General features: G+C 36.4%; 1 protein-coding gene across 6 annotated transcripts in view; it reads right to left on the bottom strand.

The window, feature by feature from the left end:
• The window catches only part of Ca-alpha1D (Ca[2+]-channel protein alpha[[1]] subunit D), a 1,669,376-nt gene that overhangs the window by 1,020,297 nt on the left and 623,050 nt on the right, over positions 1-26,029 (bottom strand). For all 6 annotated transcript variants that reach the window (XM_073958159.1, XM_073958162.1, XM_073958158.1 and 3 more), the window contains exon 12: positions 25,583-25,697. In XM_073958159.1, the coding sequence (XP_073814260.1) occupies positions 25,583-25,697 (115 nt within the window). The remainder of the gene's footprint in view (positions 1-25,582; positions 25,698-26,029) is intronic.

Genomic DNA, 26,029 nt, shown 5'->3' with positions numbered 1-26,029 from the left:
AACTTTGTTGTACCTTAAAAACTTTACTGCTACGGAAACTCCCAAAACATCATATTCGCAAAATTGTCGATCTCCGCTTAAATCATCTTCTCCAATTAGTCGTAAAATTATAAAACTAGCTCATGCATCTCATCAAATTCGTCAATTAGTCGTTCAAAATCCAGCTCGTCTATCTCCTCAAAAACAGCAATTAGTCGTTCAAATTCTACAACTAGCTCATCTAAACTGAAATTTTCGTTGAATCATGCTTGTTTGATGTGCCCAAATTACGGACATCTGCTTCGGTACAGTTCTCGCTTTCAAAAACTTTCATTTGAGAACAAGTTTTCGTCTGTTAAAAAACATCGCCTTTGCATTAACTGTCTCTCGAATGGACACCAAGTTAAAAAATGCAATAGCAAACACAATTGTTCGGTCTGTAAAGGTAGACATCACAGGCTACTCCATCGTGGCAAAAATCTTAACACTTCGACAATCTCGTTGATTTCTCCCTCATCCAATCCTTCTATTCCTTCGGACTCCACTTCTAGTAGATTATAGTCCAATCAAAATTCTAAATCTTGTTTCGTCAACCGGCAAGTTATGCACTCAACACGAAATAGAGATCTGCTCTTGCAAAAATTATTCTGTTCGAGCAATAATTGATGCTTCGTCGGAAGTCTCCATTGTCACAAAGAGACTACAGGAAACAATTGGAGTTAAAACACGTCCTGCTAATATCACTCTGTCTGGGGTAAACAGTAGTAGTAATTCAAACGAAATTTGTTCTTTGAATTTAACATCACCCAAAAATTCTGCAAGTATACGGATGTGTTGGTCTCACCTAACATCTCGAAAAACTTCTTGTCATTGTCTTCTATTTCGAATATGCGTACTAAATTGTCTCACTACGAATTAGCAGATACATTCGAAGACAACCCAATAGATTTGTTATTGGGCGCAACGACACTTGCTATTTAACTTTCGAAGGAGTCACATTCCTATTGCTTTCGTTCGTAGCTTCACATACCAAAGGTAACCGTTTCTTGAAATTGATACACTTTTTGTTTTGTCTTTTATTTCTTCTCTTTTCATCCCTGAGCTATCGACGGTCAGTGGTATCACGCCAACAGTAGTAAAATCAAGGAATCAGGTGATTTGTAAAAACAAGATATTTTGTCCGCCATTAAAAATACAAAGCATGGAAATTTTTTTATTTTTATAAAAAATCGGAAAGAAAATTAAATAAAATGAGTAAAAAAATTATCGAAATATTTCTCCAAAACCATGTAATTTTGTTGTGTATAACAAGAAGAAAAAAAATAAGAAGTTTGTGAGAGTGAACTGAGTGCATTTGACTGTTACCTAAGATAATCACAGGCAAACAATAGATTTTTTAACATTATGTTAGAATGCTTTTAATACATAATAAATCCACCAGAAAATACGTTAAAAATGCCAATAAGGGCTTAATTTGATAATAATACAGCATAATAAAAGTATGCTTTAAATATATAATTATATAATTGTTCCACAAACATCCCATAGGGGACAAGGGAGACTAGGGAGACTTCTCTCATATCAATGAGTGCACCCCGATTCATATTAGCTCAATGATATGGGACCTACAGTTTATCGCCGAGTCCGAACGGCATGTCTAAGACACCACTTTTGTAGAGAAGTTTTACACGGCTGAAATACTCAGGAAATGTCCCCAACATTACTGAGGGATATTTTGCCACCGTTGAAAAGTGTTTTGATGTTGCCTGGCCGGGGAATCGAACCCACGAACTAACGTGTGCAGGGCGGGTGTGCATACCATTGCACCACGGTGGCACCCAGCTTTAAATACATATGTTAAATACATATATAAATATATAAAATCACATATAAATATAGCATTTCCAAATTAAATGAAACCTTTTCCAAATTGAATGAAACTTTTTCCAAATTGAATGAAACCTTTTCCAAATGAAATGAAACCTTTTCCAAATCAAATAAAACCTTTTCCAAATCGAACGAAACCTTTTCCAAATCAAATGAAACCTTTTCCAAATTTAATGAAGCCTTTATTTTTATTAAAAGAAAAAAGCCAGAATATTTTGGAAAAATTATATGGGTTTTTTCCTTTCGCTCCAAAGAAAAGGCTTGGCTCTATTTCTATAAGTCCGAAAAATATTCCAATTCTCCGGCGAGGGGTGTCTCAAATACTCTTTATACGCTAAATCCATCATAGACCTAGCCAACAGAATAGAATTCGACTTAAGCCAACCATCATTCACAGCAGATACTTTCCTCTTAACAACAGGAACAAATGTAGACAAATTAGATATAATAGAAGTGATAAATTGTAGCTGCTCATCAACACCAGACGTCAATGTAAACTCATCAAAACTGACGCTAGATAAAAAATCAAAAAGAGAATCCCAACTAATGCACTTATAGTCTCTGTATCCAATAAAAACTTCATGTAACAATACATCAACCTTAATGGAACCAAAAACAAGGGCATGACGTGAAATTGACGGACATTGAACCTGCGAAGAAAACTCAAATCGACTAGGACTACTCAGTAAGCAATAATCAATTAAAGACGTAGATAAGTGTGCCACGTCAAAGTGCGTAGGCAAGGAATTATGGGCTACTGACAATGCCAAACGGAAACAAACAGATCTCATCCGATCAGAACGAAATACATCAAACCACTATTTGAGCATATCTTAAAAAAAGATCACTATGTATTTCTTCAAAAACATCTACAAGCCCGTGGGGAAGGTAAGCTACACCAAACAGAAACTTGCCATTACTGGAAGAAATTTCAATAAACATGGATTCACAAATACCATAAAAAAATACTTTGAATTCCAACCTATTAGAAAGGTAAATTCCAACACCATCTCCTCGCATTTCGGGTTGACCATTTCTCACCAGGGAGTAATCAGTAATTGTAATAGACCGAGAAGGTATATAGCTCTTCAGCCAGGGCTCTGATATACCAAAACAATCAAATCCATTACCAAAAATTAAACTTTGGACTTCCAAGAATTTGAGATTATGTTTTGATGGGCACTTGCATTGGCAATTTATATGTCCAAATGAAAAGTTGATTGTCTAAGTCTGGAGTATTCCCCCATTGGCTTAACTTGATCACTTTCCTCTTTGCAGAGAAAAATGTTTACAAAACGCACTGACAGCTTGCAAAATTTACTGATCGCTACCAATATCATGATTTCATCCCGGCGAAGGGAATTATCAATTGGCTTTTCAGTTTTTGAAATGATGATTTCTTAGTGAAAACCTTAACTCTTTAAGCATCGAGTATTCTCATTTTAATGAGAATGATGCTCACTTTTCGGCTTTCCCAAAAAAAAAAAACACCAGAACAAAATATTTGCAAGCTGACAGCACTATTCAAATAAGAAATCATCGATTTCTGTTAAGTTGAAATAACATCAGCGCAGTTACCTGTGAGTATGTTGTTGGAATTTTATTTACAAAATTCCGTTCTGCGCATGCCTTCGCTGTGTTTGTTCTGTTTTAGTTGAAGATTCAATCATATGATTGTCTAAGTCTGGAGTATTCCCCCATTGGCTTAACTTCATCACTTTCCTCTTTGCAGAGAAAAATGTTTATAAAATGCACTGACAGCTTGCAAAATATTTGCAAGCTGACAGCAAAGGCAGCATTATTAACTATGGGTTATAATCATGTAAAATTGGGATTAAAATAATGAAATTTGCTGGGGAACCAATAATTTATAAAATTGAAAAAGCATATGAGAAGCATACCAAAAACAATTAAAATATCACTAAAAGCTTCCTGCAAAAAATTAAATTGAAAACATGTAAAATACATCATAAATATGGATGAGAATTCAGGCAAAGTCAATGTTTCGCTAGGCTTGTCAAAAAAGACACTTCTAACCTTGGTACATCGCCGTTAATAAGTCTATAACTTTTCATATCCTTGCGACGAAGAAGCTGCCGACAGATATATACAAGCCTGGCGGCATCAGCCGTCAGATGATCATTAAGATAAATTTTGGACTGCAATTCGCCTCCAATAATATCACTGACTTTTATTGGTTCAGAGCGGTGGTATTTTGCTCCTTAAGATGACAGGGAATGTACAGGGATGGCTCCCCGTGAAAATAAGCAAAAATTTTTTTGGAATTTCGGATTTGGTGGGGTGCTTCCCATTTTCTTTATATATTCTACATATTTATCTTTACAAACAAAAATGTAATGCCGCTCGTTGGTAATTGCAACAGTTGAGAACGGCTGGACTGATTTGGATAACACTATGCAACACTGAATATGCAAACAACTTCCAGTATGCATTTTTTGAAAGTATATATTGAGACTACAAAAATCCTAGTAGGGTTTTGCCCTGTCAGGTGCAGTCCGTATTTTATGGCCTCATCTAAACCGGGCTAAAACTGCAGTTTTTGCATTTATTTGCTGTCTTTGGTAAGATTGTAGCCCTAAAGTAGCAGAACTTATCATTTGAACAGACCACATAAGAAAACCCCCATCTGTGGCATCAAGATTGATAAAATATATAAAATTTTACATAACTGCAGAAATTCTGGTGAGTAGCAGCTTAACTGTTCGGAGTGGAACCAAGTAAGGTTTTGCAAAAATATTCCAAATAAAGTTCTCAGCAATTCTTCAGAACATTCTGAAACTCTACAGTACTTACTTCATGTTGTTGAAGCGGTATTTTGAATCATATATTTTACAACACGTATTTCAAACACAGTTCACATCAACAGTTTATTCTCGGATTTCACCACATTATTGACACATTTATTAAAAGGTCGTTGGAAAATATACTAAAAAAAATTAATAGAGGAATTTTACAACAATGTCATGTTCTGAAGAAATGTGTACTACATTCCAGCGAATATTTTTCCAAAAGAAAAAGTCAATATTTAACCATGTTCATATGGTGCCATAAAATCCACGATGGGTGTGACACATCAAAACCCAACTAGGGTTTTTTTCATTTTGCAATAAAATGTATGCACTTGCAATAAAATGTATGCATCTCTAATGCGGAGTACACTTGATCTGTTTTAACTGTCAGTTTTGCTCAAATAATCGGTTGCTTGCCAGTGTGGCCGTTCATTTTTGCCAGTCATCGGGCAACCACAAAATATTTTGTGGTTGCTGAACTGTTTGACATTTATCGATATTTCCGAAAAATCGACAGTCAAAACTGATCGTGTGTATCCCGCTTAAAACTATTTAACCCATTTCCATGAAATTTCCAGCAATTGCTCAAGGTTTGCGTGGCAATGTATATTTTATGAAATTAACATTCACGTACTTATGAATTTTTAAATGCTGTTTGTAAATGCCAAACTTTTTGGGAGAAAATGGGGTTGCGTCTCCGACCTTAGGCTCATACTTGCATGCTCACTCTTTTCAATAAATTACTTTTTAAAAGTTACTGAACCTAATTTCATGAAATTTTCAGGAATGTTCCGTGTTCAAAAATTCTATATATGTATTTGTTGATGAATTTCGGGGGCCTATTGTTTTGTAACCGCTATATTTGCCAAACTTGTGAATGCATCGGCATGCAAATTACGACACAACGGTGGTTGCTATCCAATGTTCTTTCTTTGTGCCCGAAAATCGAATCTCGAAAACTAGCGAATCAATTGCCAAATTTCGCATTAAAAACTTGAAAAAAATTTTCCTTAAGCCTCAATAAGTGTACTCTTCTTCACGATGCAATCTATCAAATAAAACGCTTGCAATTTATTGCCACTCAATTTTGTCACCATTTTTAATTTAAATGCAAACGTGTTATTTGAAGATCTCATCATGACGACAAATATGCTTATTGAGGCCAGGAGAAAAAGTATTTTCTAGCTTGTAGTGCATTTATAAATAACACAATGTAACTTACTTTTTAATTATATACTTATTTATTTTAAAAGCGCCTTTGACATAAATTTTTAAAGAAGGATATTTCACTTATGGTCAGCTATGCCATTAATGACATACCCGTTTTATTCCTAAACATATTTAAAAAATAGAAATGAAATAAGTTGGCAACACTGTTTGCATAAACCTGTGTTTTACGAGTGCTCCGTGGATGTTTACGAAAAATATCATTTATCTAATTATCCAACGATTACTAAAACTCAGAGACTACTTTATTGAAATATATATTGAAATAATGCCGGGAAAAAGCCGCAAAAGCACAAAAATAAAAAAAATGTTTCTTGGCAATGCAAGTTGGTGATAAATGAAGATGTGGAAGACAATATCTCATGCGATAAATGCGAAAAAACAAAGCATGTCAGATGTACGAAAGTAGACGAAAGCGAATTTGACCGCCTGGTTGAGAATGAGGACGAGCAGTATATATGTCATTTGTGCAAGAGAGATGACAGTACGTCCATAAAAGATGAACTGATGTTTATTAAAGACAAACTAAACCAGCTTGATTAGCTGGTTGATATAAAAAACTCAATGCCGTTTCTATCTACCAAGTATGAAGATGTGATGAAGATAATGATTGAAAACAAGAAACAGCTGGATGTAATAAAGAAAGAAAATAATGCATTGAAACAAGAAATTATATACTTGAAATCTTCTGTAAAACGTCTTTACGATGACAAAGTTAAAAACGACTGCATCGTTTTTGAGATCAAAAATAATGAAAATAAAAATGATATTGATGTAGCTACTGATTTGTCGAAGGTTATGGGTGCTACCGTCGGGAAGGAAGATCTATTAAGCAATGAGACTTCAAAATTGTTGGCATATGCTAAAACCTTGAAGGCAGTGGGGTACATTTCAGTGCATCCAAATCATGGTCGTATATTTGCCAAAAAGTCGGATTCTTCACGGGCCAAGTTAATTCCAACGGAAGATGATGTCGATATGCTATTGATGGATGCAACTACACAAAGCCAAGGCGTAGCATACAAAGAAGAATTAAAGTTGATATTGGCAGCAGTGATGATGATGGGGAATTGGATGATAAATCGTAAATTTTCGCTTTTCCATTCCTTTAATTATTGTTAGTTTTTGAATCAATTGTTTTATCCATTTTCTATGAATTATTTCAATTATTTTAACTGAATGTAATAACAATTATATCAGTACTGTTACAGTGAATATGAGGAGCATTTCGTCTATTCATAAATTTAATAAATTTAAAAACGTTATTACCAATCTACATAAATTGCCTGACATTTTATCTATAAATGGAACATAGTTTTCCAATGACTGTACCCAGTTATATAACATTCCGCATTTAGTGGAGCGCACAGTTGTCGTAGTGATGGCTATTGTGGAAAGTCATTGTACGTCAATAATCGTTTTAAATACACGGTTATATCTTGTTAATTTTGTCAATATTGTACATATTAGATTGCATAATTAAAGATTATAGAGAAAGCGCTGCATGTATTATCTTACTATACATCCCAAAGTTGTAATCTACCAGTATTTTTAAACATACTGGGAGAAAAGTTAGAAGGCACTGCCCTGTTCTTCAATCATATTGGGAGATTCCAACATTGATCTGAATGTTCCTAATATTAAAGACATTTTGGAAATCTTCAATACATTTGATCATCACAGTTGCCACAATTTAATCCCTAGGCCACAAAGTGGTTCTAGCGTTGACAATATATTTGCCAATACCAAAGTGTCTATGAAAATAGGATCCGTTGAAATTGATCTGAGCGATCATAATATTTTATTTTGTAGGGTAATGAGAAATCGTGGCGGCAATTTTTCTTACAACGTAAAAAGGAAAGTGTGCGATTACAGAAAGGTTGTAAGATTATTGCTTGAAGGCATTTCGGAACTGCAAACTGTATCGGACCCATCAGTTATGTCAAGTGATCTTGTACGACTTATTACGCATGTTGTTAATGAAAGTACATCGGTGGTTTCTGAAAACCGTCTAAAAAAGTATGATGTGTCTCCGTGGATAAATAAGCATTTATGAGAATCAATAAAAGAAAAGGAAAAGCTTTTAAAAATGAGGAGAAGACGTCGTGAGGATACATCAATTAATGAGCGCTTGAAACTATTTAGTAGGATAATCAAAAGGTCCAGCCGAGTTTGTATGAATAATTATTATGATGATTTATTAATAATGTAATACAAGTCGGATGTACACAAAACTTGAATTGTGTAAACATAGATAGCTTTTCTATTTCTTGTAAACTACCTAGATTCTTTTTTGCCAATGTGTATTTATACCTTTTGATTACTTAACTGCTATGGTAAAAATGTAAACTAAGCATTAATAAATAGGAAATAAATTTACTTCAGCCAATAACCCATGCAATGTGAAACCAATCGAGTTGTTTCCTTATTTGGGTTATTAACCTGCATAAAATAACAATTGAAAATATACTAGGTCAGTTTTTCGCTGACACTCTAGAAACTACATTACATAAAAAGTAAAGCAGAATAATTAAACCAACGTAAATATGTATGTTCTCGGGAACGTTCAAGAAGCTATCTGGTCGATGACATATGATGACGACATTGACTGCCTCCGGGTTGGTGTTGGGTTAATGCTGCAGTTGGCGGAAGTTTTGTGTTGGCGAAGTTTGTTCGTGACGTATATGACTACTCCAATTGCAATGAAAAGCGCCAAGTAGCTGACAGTGTGATGATGAATGGAAGACGATTTCATTAATTGGGGCAGGCGTCCGATATCAATGGTTTTCAGCTGTTGGTGTAATGTAATGAGCTCAGCAGTATGAGTATCATAGGTGTTTTTCCATGTTGTGTTTTACAAAACAAGTTTACTGGACGAAGCTATTGTGTCCAATGCTTTGAGCCTCAAATATGATGTATGTACAATTGTCCTGTTTTCGTGATGACCGTATATCGTAACTGTGGTGTCGTTTAAGGTGCAATCGGGCCCAACCTCTAATGTTCCAGCCCCTTGTGCCTCTAAATGCGTCATTTTTGTACCACAAACACTCGTCAATTCTGTCATGTTGGCTAGAGTAAACATCCGTCGATTCCGCCGAGCCATTTGGGTCCAAGGTTGATGAGAAACGGTTGACTGCAAGTCGCAAGCTTCAGATGATTTATTCAGGAAAAAGTTTACTTCACATATATGCGACCGATCGCCTTTGTTAAATTTTGCTTGTTTGTTGCAGATAAAAACGTCGTTCGTAGTATGGATGCAACTGTGCATTTCATCTGCTGTGAGAGATATGAACTCGTCCCCATGAGCGTTGACTGTCAATACGGCTGACTTAATTGAGATTGAGATGAACTGACCGGACCGTATCATCGGAATGGGAACCATGTTGAATATATCATACTGTTGGAGATCCACTAATGGAAGGCGAATCTCAAATATGATGCTATTTCTCATAACACTTCCCTTACTCGCCATTAATTTGAACAACTCTGTCAAGTTCTCTTCTCGAATACGAAATGGTGGAATATGAGCCTTGATGGTTTAGAGCTCGCTCAATAGCTGACGTGGGGTCAGTAGCAATGGGCTTATACGATTGTGATGAGCATCTGCTAACACGTCGATAATGTTGTCTTCTACATGATTAAACTTAGATGACAATAGCATGAGCTGCGAGATAAGGAAAACAATTGACTGTGTTGCCTTCGCAACATCTTTCTCCTTTTTCACCTTATAAGCTAGAAGATTCATTGCAGCTTGGATGTCGCTAAAAGTCCTTTGACTCGCCCCTTCATCCCTTCTAATGTTATTAATTGTTGAATCAATAACACTGGTCAACAGGACTTTTGTTTCAACCGAAGTTGCAGTTGTTTCTAGATGAAATCGGCGAGTTATTTTCAAATCCGGTCCCGGTTTTTCTCAATCAACTATTGTTTTTGAGATATAGCTCAAAATCGGTTTGTACAAGTTTAACCCATACTTTCGTTATTTTCGGATACAAACAAATATTTTTTTGTGGGTTTTTCGACATTAATATATTAAGGAGATGTTGTACTCTCGATACAAATCGTTTTTGAAATAGTTATGATGAGTATATATCAAAAAATATAGAAAATATACGACGGGCCTTGTAAAAATTGCAAACCCATGATTCGGTCATAACCTAAAAATCGCCATGAAGACTGCTAAAGGGAAATAATTTACCAGTGATATCATTACCACATAAGCCATTTATTTTCAATGGCAGTCTTCATGATGATTTTTAGGTTATGGAAGACTCATGGGCGCTATGAACTTTATATTATATATTTGAAAACTGGAATATAAAGTAGACACCCTAAGCATATCCGCATTGCCATATGAAGATCCTATGACTTCCCCCGATGACGTAATTACAGCTTAAAGTACTCAAAATATGCAATTTTTACAAGGTCCGTCGTATATTTTCTATATTTTTTTTATATATACTCACCATAACTATTTCAAAAACGATTTGTATCGAGCGTACAACATCTTCTTAATATATTAATGTTGTGGCACTTTACCACCTTACACTTTGTAAAAAGATAACAAGTAAATAAAATTTTGGAAAAAAACATAGTTCGTTTGAAATATAAAAAAATTGAGCTTTCAAAACTTTTGATAGATATTGTTTGAATTCGGAAAATAATATTGAAAAGATAAGAAGCTAAATTTAAAAGTTAGGTTTTTTTAAATTAAAAATTTTTTTTGTGAACGCCATCGAAGATAACAATTTTCCAATTGACCGGATGAGCTTCATATAACCAAAATTCTTTGTCCGTCTTCTTCAACAAATTTGCGAATCATTTCATAGAAGAACATTCGATACATTTTCCGCTGTAAGCTTTTGAAGAAGATCTTTAAACCAAATTTTATGCATTTCAATGGACCAAGATACCTCCAATTTGAAAATCATTGAAGCTAACAAACAATTTGATGCAATATTCGATTCGTGACCTAATGGTAAATTATAAAGATTGTGGAAAATAATTACATCATTGTGCCGAAAAATTCCTGGAATTTTAACCATAACCATCAATGGAGATGGAGATGTAATTTGTATAAGAATCAATTGCAATTATTGAAGTAACGTTTTGTGCAACGCAATTGGAGAATTTGGACACTTATTACCCTAGTATTAAGAAATTACAAAACCATTACCACATTTAATTTCTTATCGATACTCATTGTTATTAGAATCAACATCTTATTATCATATCTACGATGCAGCGATCGCTTCATGGCAGAAGAAGATAACAAGTAAGTTAATCTCATACTTTATATTACACCTAAATCTAACGATCTCACACTATACACTAAAATAACATAATTTTCCATTTAACATTATTCTTAAATACATTAATTCTAAAGACCACCATCTGTGGCATCGAAATATTCATAATCATATCCATTTTGTCATATTTATTGTTTTGTACATACTCATAGAATTAATTTTTTTTTTTAAAATAACAAATATGTTAATGTTAATGATGAATTTTAAATAAATACCGCATTATTATTGATGAAAAATAAGGTAATCTGGGTAAACATGATCACTTAATATCTCGAAGTCCTTACGCTCCTACTTTCTTTGACTTCCTCTATCTAAATTATCTATCTTCTTTAAAATAAGTTATGTAACTGGCAGTCCGAAAAACCCTCCCATTTTCCCTGAGCAAGGCCGGATCGGAGTTTAGGACAGCGGTTTCGTTACATAATTTTTGGCGCCCAACGTGGGGCACAGCATCTTTAAACATTGGTCATTTATATCTATACCACACATTTGTACTTATACAGAATGTTGTGCCCCACATTTTCAATCGAATTGCTCTTTTGAATTTTGGAATTGCAATTTTGGCAGTATGCCAACTTTGACCAAGTTCAATAAGCAAATCGATAATCCTGATTTTCGTTGACTTGGAACATTGGAATGATGTCTCACACACATTCTTAGCCAATCAATCAGAATAAAGGAACAGCAAGTTTTGTGCTTTGAGATTTTATAGTTTGGATCTGATTTCAAAATATACTTAAGCATATATTCTTGGTAATACTCTTGGTCATAAGTTAAAGAATGTATTAGGAACTAACATTATTTTAGGACTTGTGGTTGTGTTTCCCGATAACCTTATGGAGTAGTCAACGTAAACGATTTGAATTAAAACTACTATCGTATATTGTATAAATTGTTTGTCGATACATTTTGTTGTTTTTAATTTACAAATTCAAATATGTCTTTGGTCCGAATCCGAAATGCGAGCAGAACTGCTAATTTAATTGAGTATTCAGATATTGAAGAGGAGGTTCAACCGGAAGTAAGAAAATTGAGGAAGTTATAGTTACATATATCACTGGTTCGGATCAGACAACATATGTATGTACGTCGTGAAGCTGAGATAAATCGTCAGACTACAAAGGAACAACCTGATACTCGTGACGGTAATGTAAATAGTGATCAATATATACATATATATAACAAGCTAGAAGATTTTGAAACCAAAAATGTTGGTGTATTTCATGCCTAATATATTTGCTGAGGTACACATAATCTTTTTTTTTTTTTTTTTGTAATGCGTGATGTAATTTGTGGCACTTTACCACCTTACACTTTGTAAAAAGATAACAAGTAAATAAAATTTTGGAAAAAAACATAGTTCGTTTGAAATATAAAAAAATTGAGCTTTCAAAACTTTTGATAGAAATTGTTTGAATTCGGAAAATAATATTGAAAAGATAAGAAGCTAAATTTAAAAGTTAGGTTTTTTTAAATTAAAAATTTTTTTTGTGAACGCCATCGAAGATAACAATTTTCCAATTGACCGGATGAGCTTCATATAACCAAAATTCTTTGTCCGTCTTCTTCAACAAATTTGCGAATCATTTCATAGAAGAACATTCGATACATTTTCCGCTGTAAGCTTTTGAAGAAGATCTTTAAACCAAATTTTATGCATTTCAATGGACCAAGATACCTCCAATTTGAAAATCATTGAAGCTAACAAACAATTTGATGCAATATTCGATTCGTGACCTAATGGTAAATTATAAAGATTGTGGAAAATAATTACATCATTGTGCCGAAAAATTCCTGGAATTTTAACCATAACCATCAATGGAGATGGAGATGTAATTTGTATAAGAATCAATTGCAATTATTGAAGTAACGTTTTGTGCAACGCAATTGGAGAATTTGGACACTTATTACCCTAGTATTAAGAAATTACAAAACCATTACCACATTTAATTTCTTATCGATACTCATTGTTATTAGAATCAACATCTTATTATCATATCTACGATGCAGCGATCGCTTCATGGCAGAAGAAGATAACAAGTAAGTTAATCTCATACTTTATATTACACCTAAATCTAACGATCTCACACTATACACTAAAATAACATAATTTTCCATTTAACATTATTCTTAAATACATTAATTCTAAAGACCACCATCTGTGGCATCGAAATATTCATAATCATATCCATTTTGTCATATTTATTGTTTTGTACATACTCATAGAATTAATTTTTTTTTTTGAAAATAACAAATATGTTAATGTTAATGATGAATTTTAAATAAATACCGCATTATTATTGATGAAAAATAAGGTAATCTGGGTAAACATGATCACTTAATATCTCGACGTCCTTACGCTCCTACTTTCTTTGACTTCCTCTATCTAAATTATCTATCTTCTTTAAAATAAGTTATGTAACTGGCAGTCCGAAAAACCCTCCCATTTTCCCTGAGCAAGGCCGGATCGGAGTTTAGGACAGCGGTTTCGTTACAATGTCGAAAACCCCACAAAAATATTTGTTTGTATCCGAAAATAACGAAAGTGTGGGTTAAACTCGTAAAAACCGATTTTGAGCTATATCTCAAAAACAAGAGCTGATTGAGAAAAACCGGGACCGGATTTGAAAATAACTCGCCGATTTCATCTAGAAACAACTGCAACTTCGTCTGAAACATTCAACTTTTTCAATTTTGTTGAGCAGTGTAATAGATGTCTGGTTCCTCAGCAGCTCAAGCAGATGTTGCTTTTCTTCATTTGCCTTCTCAATTGTCACAGCCATTTGCTCCGCATATTCAGAATCCAAAACACCAAATAATGACTTCGCAAGGCTTTTAACTATGTTCAGCGCCCCTCGCCTGGTGCGCCTGGGAAAGATGTGCAAAGTATCAGTTTCTAGCTGTTTCTGGTCTTGAACTAGAGCCTCTGAAACAATCTCGCAGCTTCGATTTTCACCTGAAAGTCTGTACAACTCCAGACGAAAAGTCACCCATGTCCGCCCAAAACGTGGAAAGGTCATAGTAAGTCATTAGTTTTCACTCTGTTGTTACGACCATAGTAACTCCAATGCCTTCGAAGAAAATTCCAGGCTTATTCTCAAACTTACGTACGCTGAACGACTGACATAACATAATGGCAGGAATAGCAAAGCCATAAATATTGTTGACATCAACATGCTGCTTGACGGCTTAAATCGCTTTGACAATGGTCCTTCACCACTACTTACGTTCTTTAACTTTAGCAGAGGCACATTTTCATCCTTCATTAAGGGAGCTAACCTGTTTATAGCCCGCTTAACTTCTCCGCTCTGCGTCTTTATATCAGCAACTCGGACGGCTCCATCATTTCCCTTGTACGTTCGGGTTATTCTGCCTAGCGGCCACTGCATTACAGGTACGTTGTCTTCCCTAATGATTACCAATTGCCTAGGCTCAATGTGTGGAGATGGTGTGCTCCATTTCTGTCTTTCTTGCAGAAGAGTTAGATACTCCGTAGACCAACGTCTCCAGAACTCATGCTTAATTTGGGATACTATCTTCCATCTGCTTTTCAATGAAGTAGATGAGTGGCTGGCTGGCGGATCAACCTGAGCCGTTAAAGGTTCACCCACAAGAAAGTGTCCAGGCGTTAACGCTGTTACATCATTCGGGTCGTTAGAAATAGGAGTCAGAGTTCAGTATTGCCCCTATTTCGACGACGACCGTCTCCAATTCTTCGTGAGTCAATGACGCGCTAGTTGTGGTGCGAAGTAACAACTGCTTTGCTGACTTCAGCGCAGCTTCCCATAGACCACCGAACTGTGGAGCTCTTCGGGGAATAAATTGGAAATCTATCCCTTCCCTTGCGCATGTGTCGGCTATTTTCTTCTTGCCTTCCTCTCCAAATACCGCCTGATTCAATTCATCGAGCTGATTCTTGGGCCCTACAAAGTTCGAAGCTTTGTCTGAATACAGCTTTGACATTTGCCACGACGAGCGACAAATCTCTTAAACGCACCGATGAATGCCTCCGTAGTCAGATCGGTCACTATTTCCAAGTACACAGCCTTTGTTGCGAAGCAGACAAACACAGCAATGTAAACCTTATGTGGTCTCTTTCCTCGTATTTTGTAGTGGACCCAGTAAACGCCTGATACAATAAACGGCCTTGCTGGCGTGACCCTTTCAGGTGGGAGATTCCCAATGATTTGACTGTATAACTTTGGTTTTGCTCGGGTGCACTTCACGCAATTTTGCAACAATGTTCCGTGCCATAGCCTTCCCTTTTATAATGCAGAACCTCTGTCTTGATGTTGCAAGTTGTAATTGGGAGCCACAGTGATCATTCTCCCGACGAATCATGTCCAGGACGAGTTTCACAATCGGATCGTTGTAAGGTAACAACATCGGGTGTTTTCCGTCGTATGCTAAGGTTGCCTCTTCCAACCTGCCACCGACTCTCAGTATTCCCTTGTCATCCAAAAACGGAGTAAAGCTGTGTATGGAACTTGATTTGTCCAATGTTTTATGCTTCCTCAACTGCTGTATTTCCTTCGCGAAATCCGACAACTGAATAGTCTTGACTATTAGCTGCATCGATCGACTCAATTCCATGGGGTTTAGCACTTCTGTCGAGCACACACCCTTGCGTCCTTTTACCCTTTCGGCAAATTGCAAGACATAACCGACAATTCGCTGTAATCGGCTAAATTAATTCCTGTGATTTATTCCATAAATCATATCCTGCAACCCGCTCTGTGCGGCTACTGATGACACTGTAAACTTTACCTTGAACTCAAGATCGGTCTGATTTTCTCCGTTCTTCGAAAAGGGTTCCGGCCAGAGAGACTCGTTTCCGTGTAGAAATCATACATATCATACATACATATACAATCATACACATCATACATCCTGACAGACGATCCGGCTTCATACCTCTGGAAATAAAATCTGCAGGATTGTCTTTTGTACCCACTTGTCGCCAATGAGTTCTAAGCGACCTGTCTTGGATCTGTTTCACGTTGATGGCAACAAACGTCTTCAGCGATGATGGTTTCGAGTTAATCCAGTACAACGTAATTTCCGAATCTGACCAAAAAATCGTCTTCAAATCTTCGTAACCCAACTCTGTTTTGACCTTTGAGGTAAGTTTTGCTCCCAACTCAGCGACACAAAGCTCCAACCGTGGCAACGTGATCACTTTTATAGGTGCAATTTTTGATTTTGAACAAAGGAGCCTAACTATATGCCTTCCGTCTGCCAACTTAGCCCGCAGATACAAAACTGCTCCATACGCCTTTTCTGAAGCATCCATAAATGTATGGATCTCAATCCCCGTTGGTTTCCGTCCATTGAACATATGTCTGGGTAACTTGAAATCATTTAGCGTCTTCAAACTCTGTCGAAACGATAACCAATAGGATATCAATTCTGCTGGCAGCTCCTCATCCCAGCCAATTTTATTCTTCCATAACTGCTGAATAAAGATCTTTGCTGAGGACACAACAGGACCTGCAAGTCCCAATGGGTCGAACAATCTCGCTTTCAACCTCACCTCTGTGGACCAGAAACTCGAATTTCTTCAACAAAATATTGTTTGCACTTACAACCAAACTATCCCCATCAAAAATAAAAAAGCACATCTTGTATCAAACCATGGTTTAATTCCACGATTAAGCAGAACATAAATGACAGAGAATTGGCATATTCCAGATGGAAAAGTTATAAAATACCCGAACTCTACGAAGAATATCGCTTAGCAAGAAATAGTGTGAACAACCGCATAAAAGCTGCTAAAACTGCATACTATGCCGATAAATTTTACAATGCTATGGGTACTAAAAGCAATTGGAAAGTCGTACGTGATATTGGCATTGGAAAATCAAAAACCTTTCATCAATACCCCGGAGATATTGATGATCTCAATTTGTGGACATTCCTACCATACCAATAAATACATCATTTTATGGTAATAACAATGGGACACTGGAGAATACTAATACTATTACTGCGTTAGTAGAGGTTTCAGAATCGATACGAAAGGATATTGATGAAAATAAGATTATTTTCCTTGTTCTTTTAGACCATTCTAAAGCCTTCGACTCTGTCGATCACACCAACTTATGCATGAAACTACAGCGTTTCTATAATTTCTCAATAACTGCTGTGAACTTAATTCAGTCATATTTTAGCAAAAGGTCACAATCGGTGTGTACAGGCACGATGCTATCAAAACCACTATCTGTTTCCAAAGGTGTTCCCCAGGGTTCAGTTATTGGTCCATTATTGTTCTCTCTTTATGCAAACGATCTACCTCAACAATTATTGCATAGCCAAATAAAAATGTATGCAGATGATGTGCAACTATTTCTAAGTGGACCCGTTAATAATGCTAATGAAACAATTAAAAAAACTCAATGCGAATCTCTCGCGTGTTTTCAACTGGGCTACCGCAAACGGTTTGCTGCTAAACCCAAAAAAATCTAAAAGTTTAATCATTCACAAAAACAAAAATTTTAAACTACAAAATGCTATTTATATTAATAATCAGAAAATTGAAGTAGTACCTAAGGCTAAGGACCTAGGAGTTATCTTTAATAGCTCTCTTCGCTGGAGTGATCATGTAAACTCTGTTGTTGGTCAAACTTATGGTAAACTTCGCGTCTTATGGATTTCGCACTCCTACACACATATTAACATCCGCATCATGTTAGCGAAAACTTGTCTTGTGCCTGGCTTGATATATGGCTGCGAACTATTTGCTAACTGCGTTTCCTTAAGCCTCGTTTCTGAATGGCAATTTTTCATTTGCACCACACGTCTCTGGAACACATTACCCCACGAAATCCAGAGCATCAGCAACGTTTTTACCTTTAAAAAACGAATTTCACATTTCTTCTTGAATAACTGATAATTTCACCTAAACCCACTTTAATATTTTTCTATATCTAATGATTTTTTACTACAAAACCTTCCTCAAAGATCTTTCCCTTAGTTAAGATGGATACCTCATGTCAATTAATAATTCTACACTGTAATTGTAAGATATTATCTTGTTGTGTAGAAAAAATAAAATAAATAAAATAAATAAATAAGTTACGACGCTGCATTCGCTCATATTACTCTTCAGGCAAAATCGGTCCGATTGGGGAATCCATATCAACCCCAGCACCTTGGTTGATGAATTATCGAAGTCGAGGTCTACTTCTCTATCCTCTGGTGCGACTCCATGTAATAGTTTTAAGTGGCTGGCACACCACTTTCACAATCTGAATATGGCTTCTGACAACAACCTATTCAGCTCACTCTGCATCTCCATTGCGGTCGTTAAGCTGTCGGATCCGCACATGCCATCGTCAACATAGAAATTTCGCAGAAGTGCTGGAGCACCCTATGGATATTTATGCAAATTTGTTTCTGCTAGCTTTTTCAGACATCTCTTAGCCAGATACGGGGAACAAGTCGTACCATATGTCAATGTATTTAACATGTACTGCTCGAGCTCCTTGTCTGGGGAATTTCTCCATACGACCAGCTGATATATGCGATCCCTCGTGTCCACTAGTAGTTGTCTGTACATCTTCTCGATATCCGTCGTGAACACAAATCGCGGTAATCTAAATCACAACAGCATCCCAAACAGGTTTCCTTGCACCTTGGGACCTGAATGTAAAATATCATTTAGCGACCACCCAGACGATGACTTACAGGACGCATCGAACACTACCCTGAGCTTTGTCGTACTGCTATCTGGACGCAGGACACAATGATTCGGAATGTAGTAATGACTGCAGCGCACCTCTCTCCGTTGTATTTTCGTCATGTGGCCCAACTCTTCTTACTCCTTCATAAAATTAGCATACTGCTCGCGAAGATTTGCATATTTTGCTAACCGATGCTCCAGAGCGAAGAATCTGGACGCTGCAATTTTCAGTGACTCTGATATCTTTTCTGTATCATCTGAAAATGGAAGTCGCACCACAAATCGACCACTCTCATTGATTGTAGTGTGTTGGTTAAAGTGACTTTCACACCTTCCGTCTGCTACTGTCAACTTCTGGTCCTCACCAACATCATCTTGTTTCCAAAACTGCTTTAACAACTCTTCCAGACCACGTTCCTCTTCTCCAAAAACTGCACACGTAACCGTTCCTGCTTCAGTCAGTACCTTTCCACTAGCAATCCATTCTAGTTTCGAGTTCTTCAATATAGGAAGTTCCTTGGACATCCGAATTTCTTGTGACAAAATCAAATTGAAATAAAACTCTGCTCCAAGCAGTACGTCAATTCTGCCCGTTTGGAAAAAGTGTGGATCCGCTAGCTTTATGTTTTCTGGATTAGGCCATGACGTGACGTCGATGTCAGTGCTTGGTTGCGGTGGAACTATGTTTGGTAATACAAAAGCTTCTAGGCGCGCTCGGAATTTGCTTGTTAGTGACTGAGCTCTATTTGCCGATGCTACTGTAGGTGGTTGCTGAGTTGACATTGCTGCTGCCTTCTCTTCTGCTTGTGTCTTCGTGGAGAAATCTAGAAGTGTATTGTGCTTCTGTTGACACTTCCTGCATGTCCCATTTGTACACGTCTTTGCCTGATGATTCAGGAACATTTTGTTCCTAGCAACCCATTTCTGTCTTTCGGGCGCGGTCATTGCCAAGAACTGTTTGCAATAGTAAAGTGGGTGGTAACCTTTGCACATGTAACATTTTCGGGTTGTTGTTGATGCAGACGTAGCTGTTGGCTTACTCTTTTGAACTCCGTTGACAGCTTCTAATGATTCGAAGCGACCCTTTAGGCATTTCATGAAATGATCCATCGTTTGAAGCTCCTTGGAATTGACAATCGACTGCTCATACAACACATGAGTCGTCTTATCCATCCTCTTTGTCAGGATGTGGATTAAGAGTGGATCCCATTGACTGCCAAAAGTAAATCATGAAGACTGTCATGAACGTCTTCCACTGATCTGCAATCGCCTGACATGTTAGGCAAGCTTAAAATTCTCTCAAGTATATTTGACACTTGAGCTCTCTTGTTATTGTATCTTTCCTGTAGAGTCGTCCAGGCTATGTGGTAATTCGCCTCCGTCAACTCGAGGTGCCTTATGAGCTTCTCGGCTTCTCCAGTCACATTCGCCTTGAGGTACATTTTGTACCAGCGGCAATGCTTGTTCGTTGATCAGTTTCCCAAAGATGTCCGAAAATGTCTGCCACTTTGAGTAATCCCCATTGAACTGAGGGATTGTAATCTTTGGCAGGTTAACTTGATTTGCCAAGTTATCGCCTGATCTCGGCTGAGATGATGGACGATCGACCTGTGATAGCGCCGATATCTTCTCCTTAAATTTTAATGTCCCTTCTTCCAAGAGAACGTATTCTGATGCATCGTACCCACCCACTGTTGGGTCGTCAAAACTCTCGTACATCTTGAAGTGGATGTCTTCCACATTTGCCCATAATCGCTCAATTGAAGCCATCGTTTGACAGGGCGCTGCATGACTTGAGCTGCCCCTTATTAACGTTTGGATTGACTTCATTAGATCCCTGTGACGTCTGACTAATGCAGCCATGTTGCTGGTCGTACTAGATCCGCTGGGTTGTTTCTGCTTCTCCATTTCCCTTACTGCCGGGAGTGGTTTTTGAGGTCCTGCTTCTTTACCTTTGTGTATCTCCTCCTGTATGGCGTCAACTGCAGCTCTATATTCTTCTCCAATGACCTTGTGCACGTCATTTGAGACATGGAGTTGTGACTCTGCTGCCGGATCCGCTCGTATCTTGTTCTCATTCCGGTCTATATCCACCCAGAGTGCTTCCAACTCCCCCAATTTCTTCATGTAGAACTCAACAGTTCATCTCTCTATTGGAGCCTTCTTTACATTCGAAATCGCCTTCTTCAATTCGGCACTTGCTGCTCCGCGGTCATTGCTGACAGATCCATCGTGACGGTTTCTAGGTCCTCCTAGCTACTAGGATTCCGATGATTCGGCTCGCTTTGGTTAAACACTCTCTGTTTGCTTGAGTACCAGACGACTCTGGTTACTTGACTTCGATGTCTTTGTTGGAGGGCTTCTTTTGGATTATGCGACCTTCTGATATAAGGTACGCTTCTGGTTGCTGTAAGGACTAAATTCCTTACTCTCACAAATAAGTGTTTCAACTTCCTTACCACTGGTGGGGGGGAGTAAGAAATTTATAAGTGAGATAACGTCGGGGTCACCAAAAATTATTAATAATGAAATAAAAGTCGGATGTACACAAAACATGAATTGTGTAAACCCAGATAGCTTTACAATTTCTTGTAAACTACCTAGATTCTTAATGCCGGGCATACACTATGGGCATGCAGGACAGCAACCGATTAACCCTTGTGTAAGTGTGTGATTGAATAGTGTGTGGCATTCCTTCAATCCATATTGGAAAAATTATGAAATTTCCTCCAGAACTCGATTTTGGATTGAAGTTTTTCAAATTTTTAATTTCCTCACAAATAATATTTGTTGTTTTCAAAAATTATTTGTTGGTTACTTGGTAAATAAACAAAATTCATTGGATTGAAAAGGGTTCATTTCCAAAATCAAAACTATTTTGATTTCAATCCTGCTAAAAATACTCCCACATACATTGAAAAAAAAACTTCAAAATTTACTAATACTATTACAAATGCTGTCGTGCATGCCTATAGTGTATGGTCCGCATTATGCCACTGAGTATTTATACATTTTTATTAACTTAACTGCTATGGCAAAAATGTAAACTAAGCATTAATAAATAGGAAATAAATTTACTTCAGCCAATAACCCATGCAATGTGAAACCAATCGAGTTGTTTCTTTATTTGGGTTATTAACCTGCATAAAATAACTATTGAAAATATACTAGGTCAGTTTTTCGCTGACACTCTAGAAACTACATTACATAAAAAGTAAAGCAGAGTAATTAAACTAACGTAAATATGTATGTTCTCTTTGAACAATGATAACACTGGTCAACACGACTTTTGTTTCAAACGAAGTTGCGGTTTTTTCTAGATGAAATCGGCGAGTTATTTTCAAATCCGGTCCCGGTTTTTCTCCATCAGCTCTTGTTTTTGAGATATAGCTCAAAACCGGTTTTTACGAGTTTAACCCAGACTTTCGTTATTTTCGGATACAAACAAATATTTTTTGTGGGTTTTTCGACATTAATATATTAAAGAGATGTTGTACGCTCGATACAAATCGTTTTTGAAATAGTTATGGTGAGTATATATCAAAAAATATAGAAAATATAGGACGGACCTTGTAAAAATTGCATATTTTGAGTACTTTAAGCTGTAATTACGTCATCGGGGGAAGTCATACGATCTTCATATGGTAATGCGGATATGCTTAGGGAGTCTAATATATAGTCCAGTATTCAAATATATAATATAAAGTTCATAGCGCCCATGATTCGGCCATAACCTAAAAATCGCCATGAAGACTGCTAAAGGGAAATCATTTACCAGTGATATCATTACCACATAAGCCATTTACTTTTCAATGACATTCTTCATGATGGTTTTTAGGTTATGGCGGAATCATGGGCGCTATGAACTTTATATTATACATTTGAATACTGGATTATATAGTAAACACCCTAAGCATATCCGGAGTACCATATGAAGATCCTACGATCCGATGACGTAATTACAGCTTAAAGTACTCAAAATATGCAATTTTTACAAGGTCCGTCGTATATTTTCTATATTTTGTAATATATACTCACCATAATTATTTCAAAAACGATTTGCATCGAGCGTACAACATCTTCTTAATATATATATGCCGAAAAACCCACAAAAAATATTTGTTTGTATCCGAAAATAAGGAAAGTCTGGGTAAAACTCGTAAAAACCGATTTTGAGCTATATCTCAAAAACAAGAGCTGATGGAGAAAACCCAGGACCGGATTTGAAAATAACTCGCCGATTTCATCTAGAAACAACTGCAACTTCGTCTGAAACATTCAACTTTTTCAATTTTGTTGAGCAGCGTAATATAAGAAAATGTAGTGGTGATCCAAAAAGTGTTGGAGATTTCTTAACAAAACCTTAGGTAAATCTTCAGAGAAGGGCATATGTGTGACTGGTGAAGGGGGTGATGTCATATACGACGAACAGGTGTTATCAGATAAGTTTAATGACTATTCGGTAACCACTGTAAAAGAAAATATACGAAAATATGCAAACGATAATCCTAATTGGTTACGAACGCTGAGAAGTCATAATGGTTGTTTTCATTTTCAAATGGTTACTATGAATGTAGTAAAAGATGTCATACGAAATATGAACTCTTCAAAAAGTCGTCCTGGAGATGACGATATCTCTACTGAATTTTTTAAAAAAAAAAAAATCTGATTTGCTATCCCCCTTATTAGCAAATATTTTTAACTGTATGGTAACTGTAGCGGAGTATCCCTATATTCTGAAACATCACAAAATTGTTGCCATACCGAAGATACCTAATCCTACGATGGTCGATCAATTCAGGCCAATAGCACTTCTATCGTCATTGGATAAAATAATTGAGAGAATCATGCATATACAATTGACGACCTATCTCGAAGAGGGCACTTTAATTCATCGTTCTTAGTTTGCATACATCAAAGGAGGTGGTACTGACACGGCAGTCATTAAGGCGATTAATTTAATCCGTGGGGGTTTAGACCGCGGACATTCAGGAACAGCTGGTCTCTTTTATGATTTCAGTAAGGCGTTTGATGTAGTCGATTATGATATTTTGTTGAACAAATTAACTTATTATGGCATTAGGAACACAGAGCTTGAACTCCAGGTGGGAGAGAGTAGAAGTTCGGTTCTATCCATTTGTAGTGCAGTTCCTCAGGAGAGTATTTTAGGACCGTTATTTATCATGGTGTACGTAAACGATATAAATAATCTTGGCCTCTTGGGGTCAATAGTACTGTGTGCGGACGAAATCGCAATTTTTTACCCATATACATATGAAAAAGTCCTAGGGGTAAAGTTGGTTGCGGAATTAACCAGTCGTTGGTTGCGGAATTTACCAGACTTAATAGGCTTGTTTTAAATCTAAACAAGACCAAACTTTTAAGATTTAGACCACCCTTTCCTATGATGAATAATAACTTTGAACTCTTTGTTGAAAGTAATCTTGTAGAAGAAGTAAATGAAATAAGGCACTTAGGCGTACAATTAAAGAGCAATTTGAAGTGGGATGGCCACATAAAGTACATAAAGACAAAAATTGCCTGGGGATATTGTTTAAACTAAAAGCACAGCTGGGCGCCACCGTGGTGCAATGGTATACACACCCGCCTTGCACGCTGAAGGTCGTGGGTTCGATTCCCCGGCCAAGCAACATCAAACAATTTTCAACGGTGGCCCCCTCAGTAATGTTGGCGACATTTCCTTAGTATTTCAGCCATGTAAAACTTCTCTACAAGTGGTGTCTCAAGCCGTTCGGACTCGGCGATAAACAGTAGGTCCCATGTCATTGAGATAATATGAATCGGGATGCACTCATTAATATGAGAGAAGTCTCCGTTTTCCCATCTGGGATGTTTGTAGAACAATTATACATATAAAGAAGAACAAAACAACAAAATTAATTTAAGATGATACTTGACTCTCCATTTAGCTATTATTTCCAGCAAAACATCTAGGTTCATCAACTTGGGCAAGCCTGGTATTGATGTTAAGACTTCAACTCTAGCTAAGGAATGAGAGCGATTTTATTGAAATTTTGATTTTCAAATATTTAAACATATGGGACTATATATATATATATATATATATATATATATATGTATATTAGATTAGGATATTAGATTGTTGATGTACAAAGCGTTGATTCACTCTCACTTAGAATATATGGCCATCGTGTACGGACATAAAGTGACAAGCGAATTAACATCCATGCAAACATTACAAAACAAGATCTTACGTTGTGTGCTTCATTTGCCTAATCGATATAATACTTTATATAAAGATTTTGGAAAGAATATATATATATATATATATATATATATATATATATATATATATATATATATAGAATATATGGCCATCGTGTACGGAAAACGAAGACTTATAAACGCTATACAGTTCGCTTTTACCAATCCGTCTATCACTCAATTTAATTTCTTAAGCAATTTCTACCAACAAGGACAACTATCTAGCGAATAAAACGTTTGAAATACAACATGTAAAGTATTGGTTAGAGGTTAGAAAAGTAATTTTCAGTAAGAATTTAATAATAAAGATATGTGTCAATGCGCCATGCTTTACAATTATATGTTTCCGGTATCATCGAAACAATCTTCAAAAATATATATCATTATTACCTAACAATAGCAAGATGATGAGCAATCCCCATATTTTTAAATGATTACCTTACCTGTTGTTTTGTGTAAAAATAAAGAAAGACGAGCCAGCTGGTATGGGTTGAATATTGGTATTAGCATTGACCTCAGGGGAAGGTTTATGTATATATGAAGAACTATCACTGTTATCTAAAAAATTTCGTTATTGTAGATTTCAGGTGTAAGAACTCTATATCTTTGGAATTAGAAACGCATATTTTATGATTGTTTAGTTTGGCAACCTACAGTATTGATTTTCTTTGAGGACACGATTTTTGAGTTTCTGAAATCTGATTCAGCAAGGCAAAGAATTAGATTAAAAGAAATAGTCTAATATTTAAGCTATTAGTCACAGTTGTTACATAATTAACGATGAAACAAAAAATTGTAACGGGTGTGGTCTTGAACATTTTGGACACAATTCAATAACTTTCTTACTATACAAGTTGTTTCTACCGATTTCTTCATAATTTTTTTTTCGA

Source organism: Musca autumnalis, unplaced genomic scaffold (assembly GCF_047663935.1).
Source record: "Musca autumnalis isolate F117 unplaced genomic scaffold, ASM4766393v1 scaffold_6, whole genome shotgun sequence".
Classification (NCBI taxonomy): Eukaryota; Metazoa; Arthropoda; class Insecta; order Diptera; family Muscidae; genus Musca; species Musca autumnalis.
The sequence above is the reverse complement of the archived record's forward strand: the minus strand, read 5'-3'. Positions and strand labels throughout refer to the sequence as shown.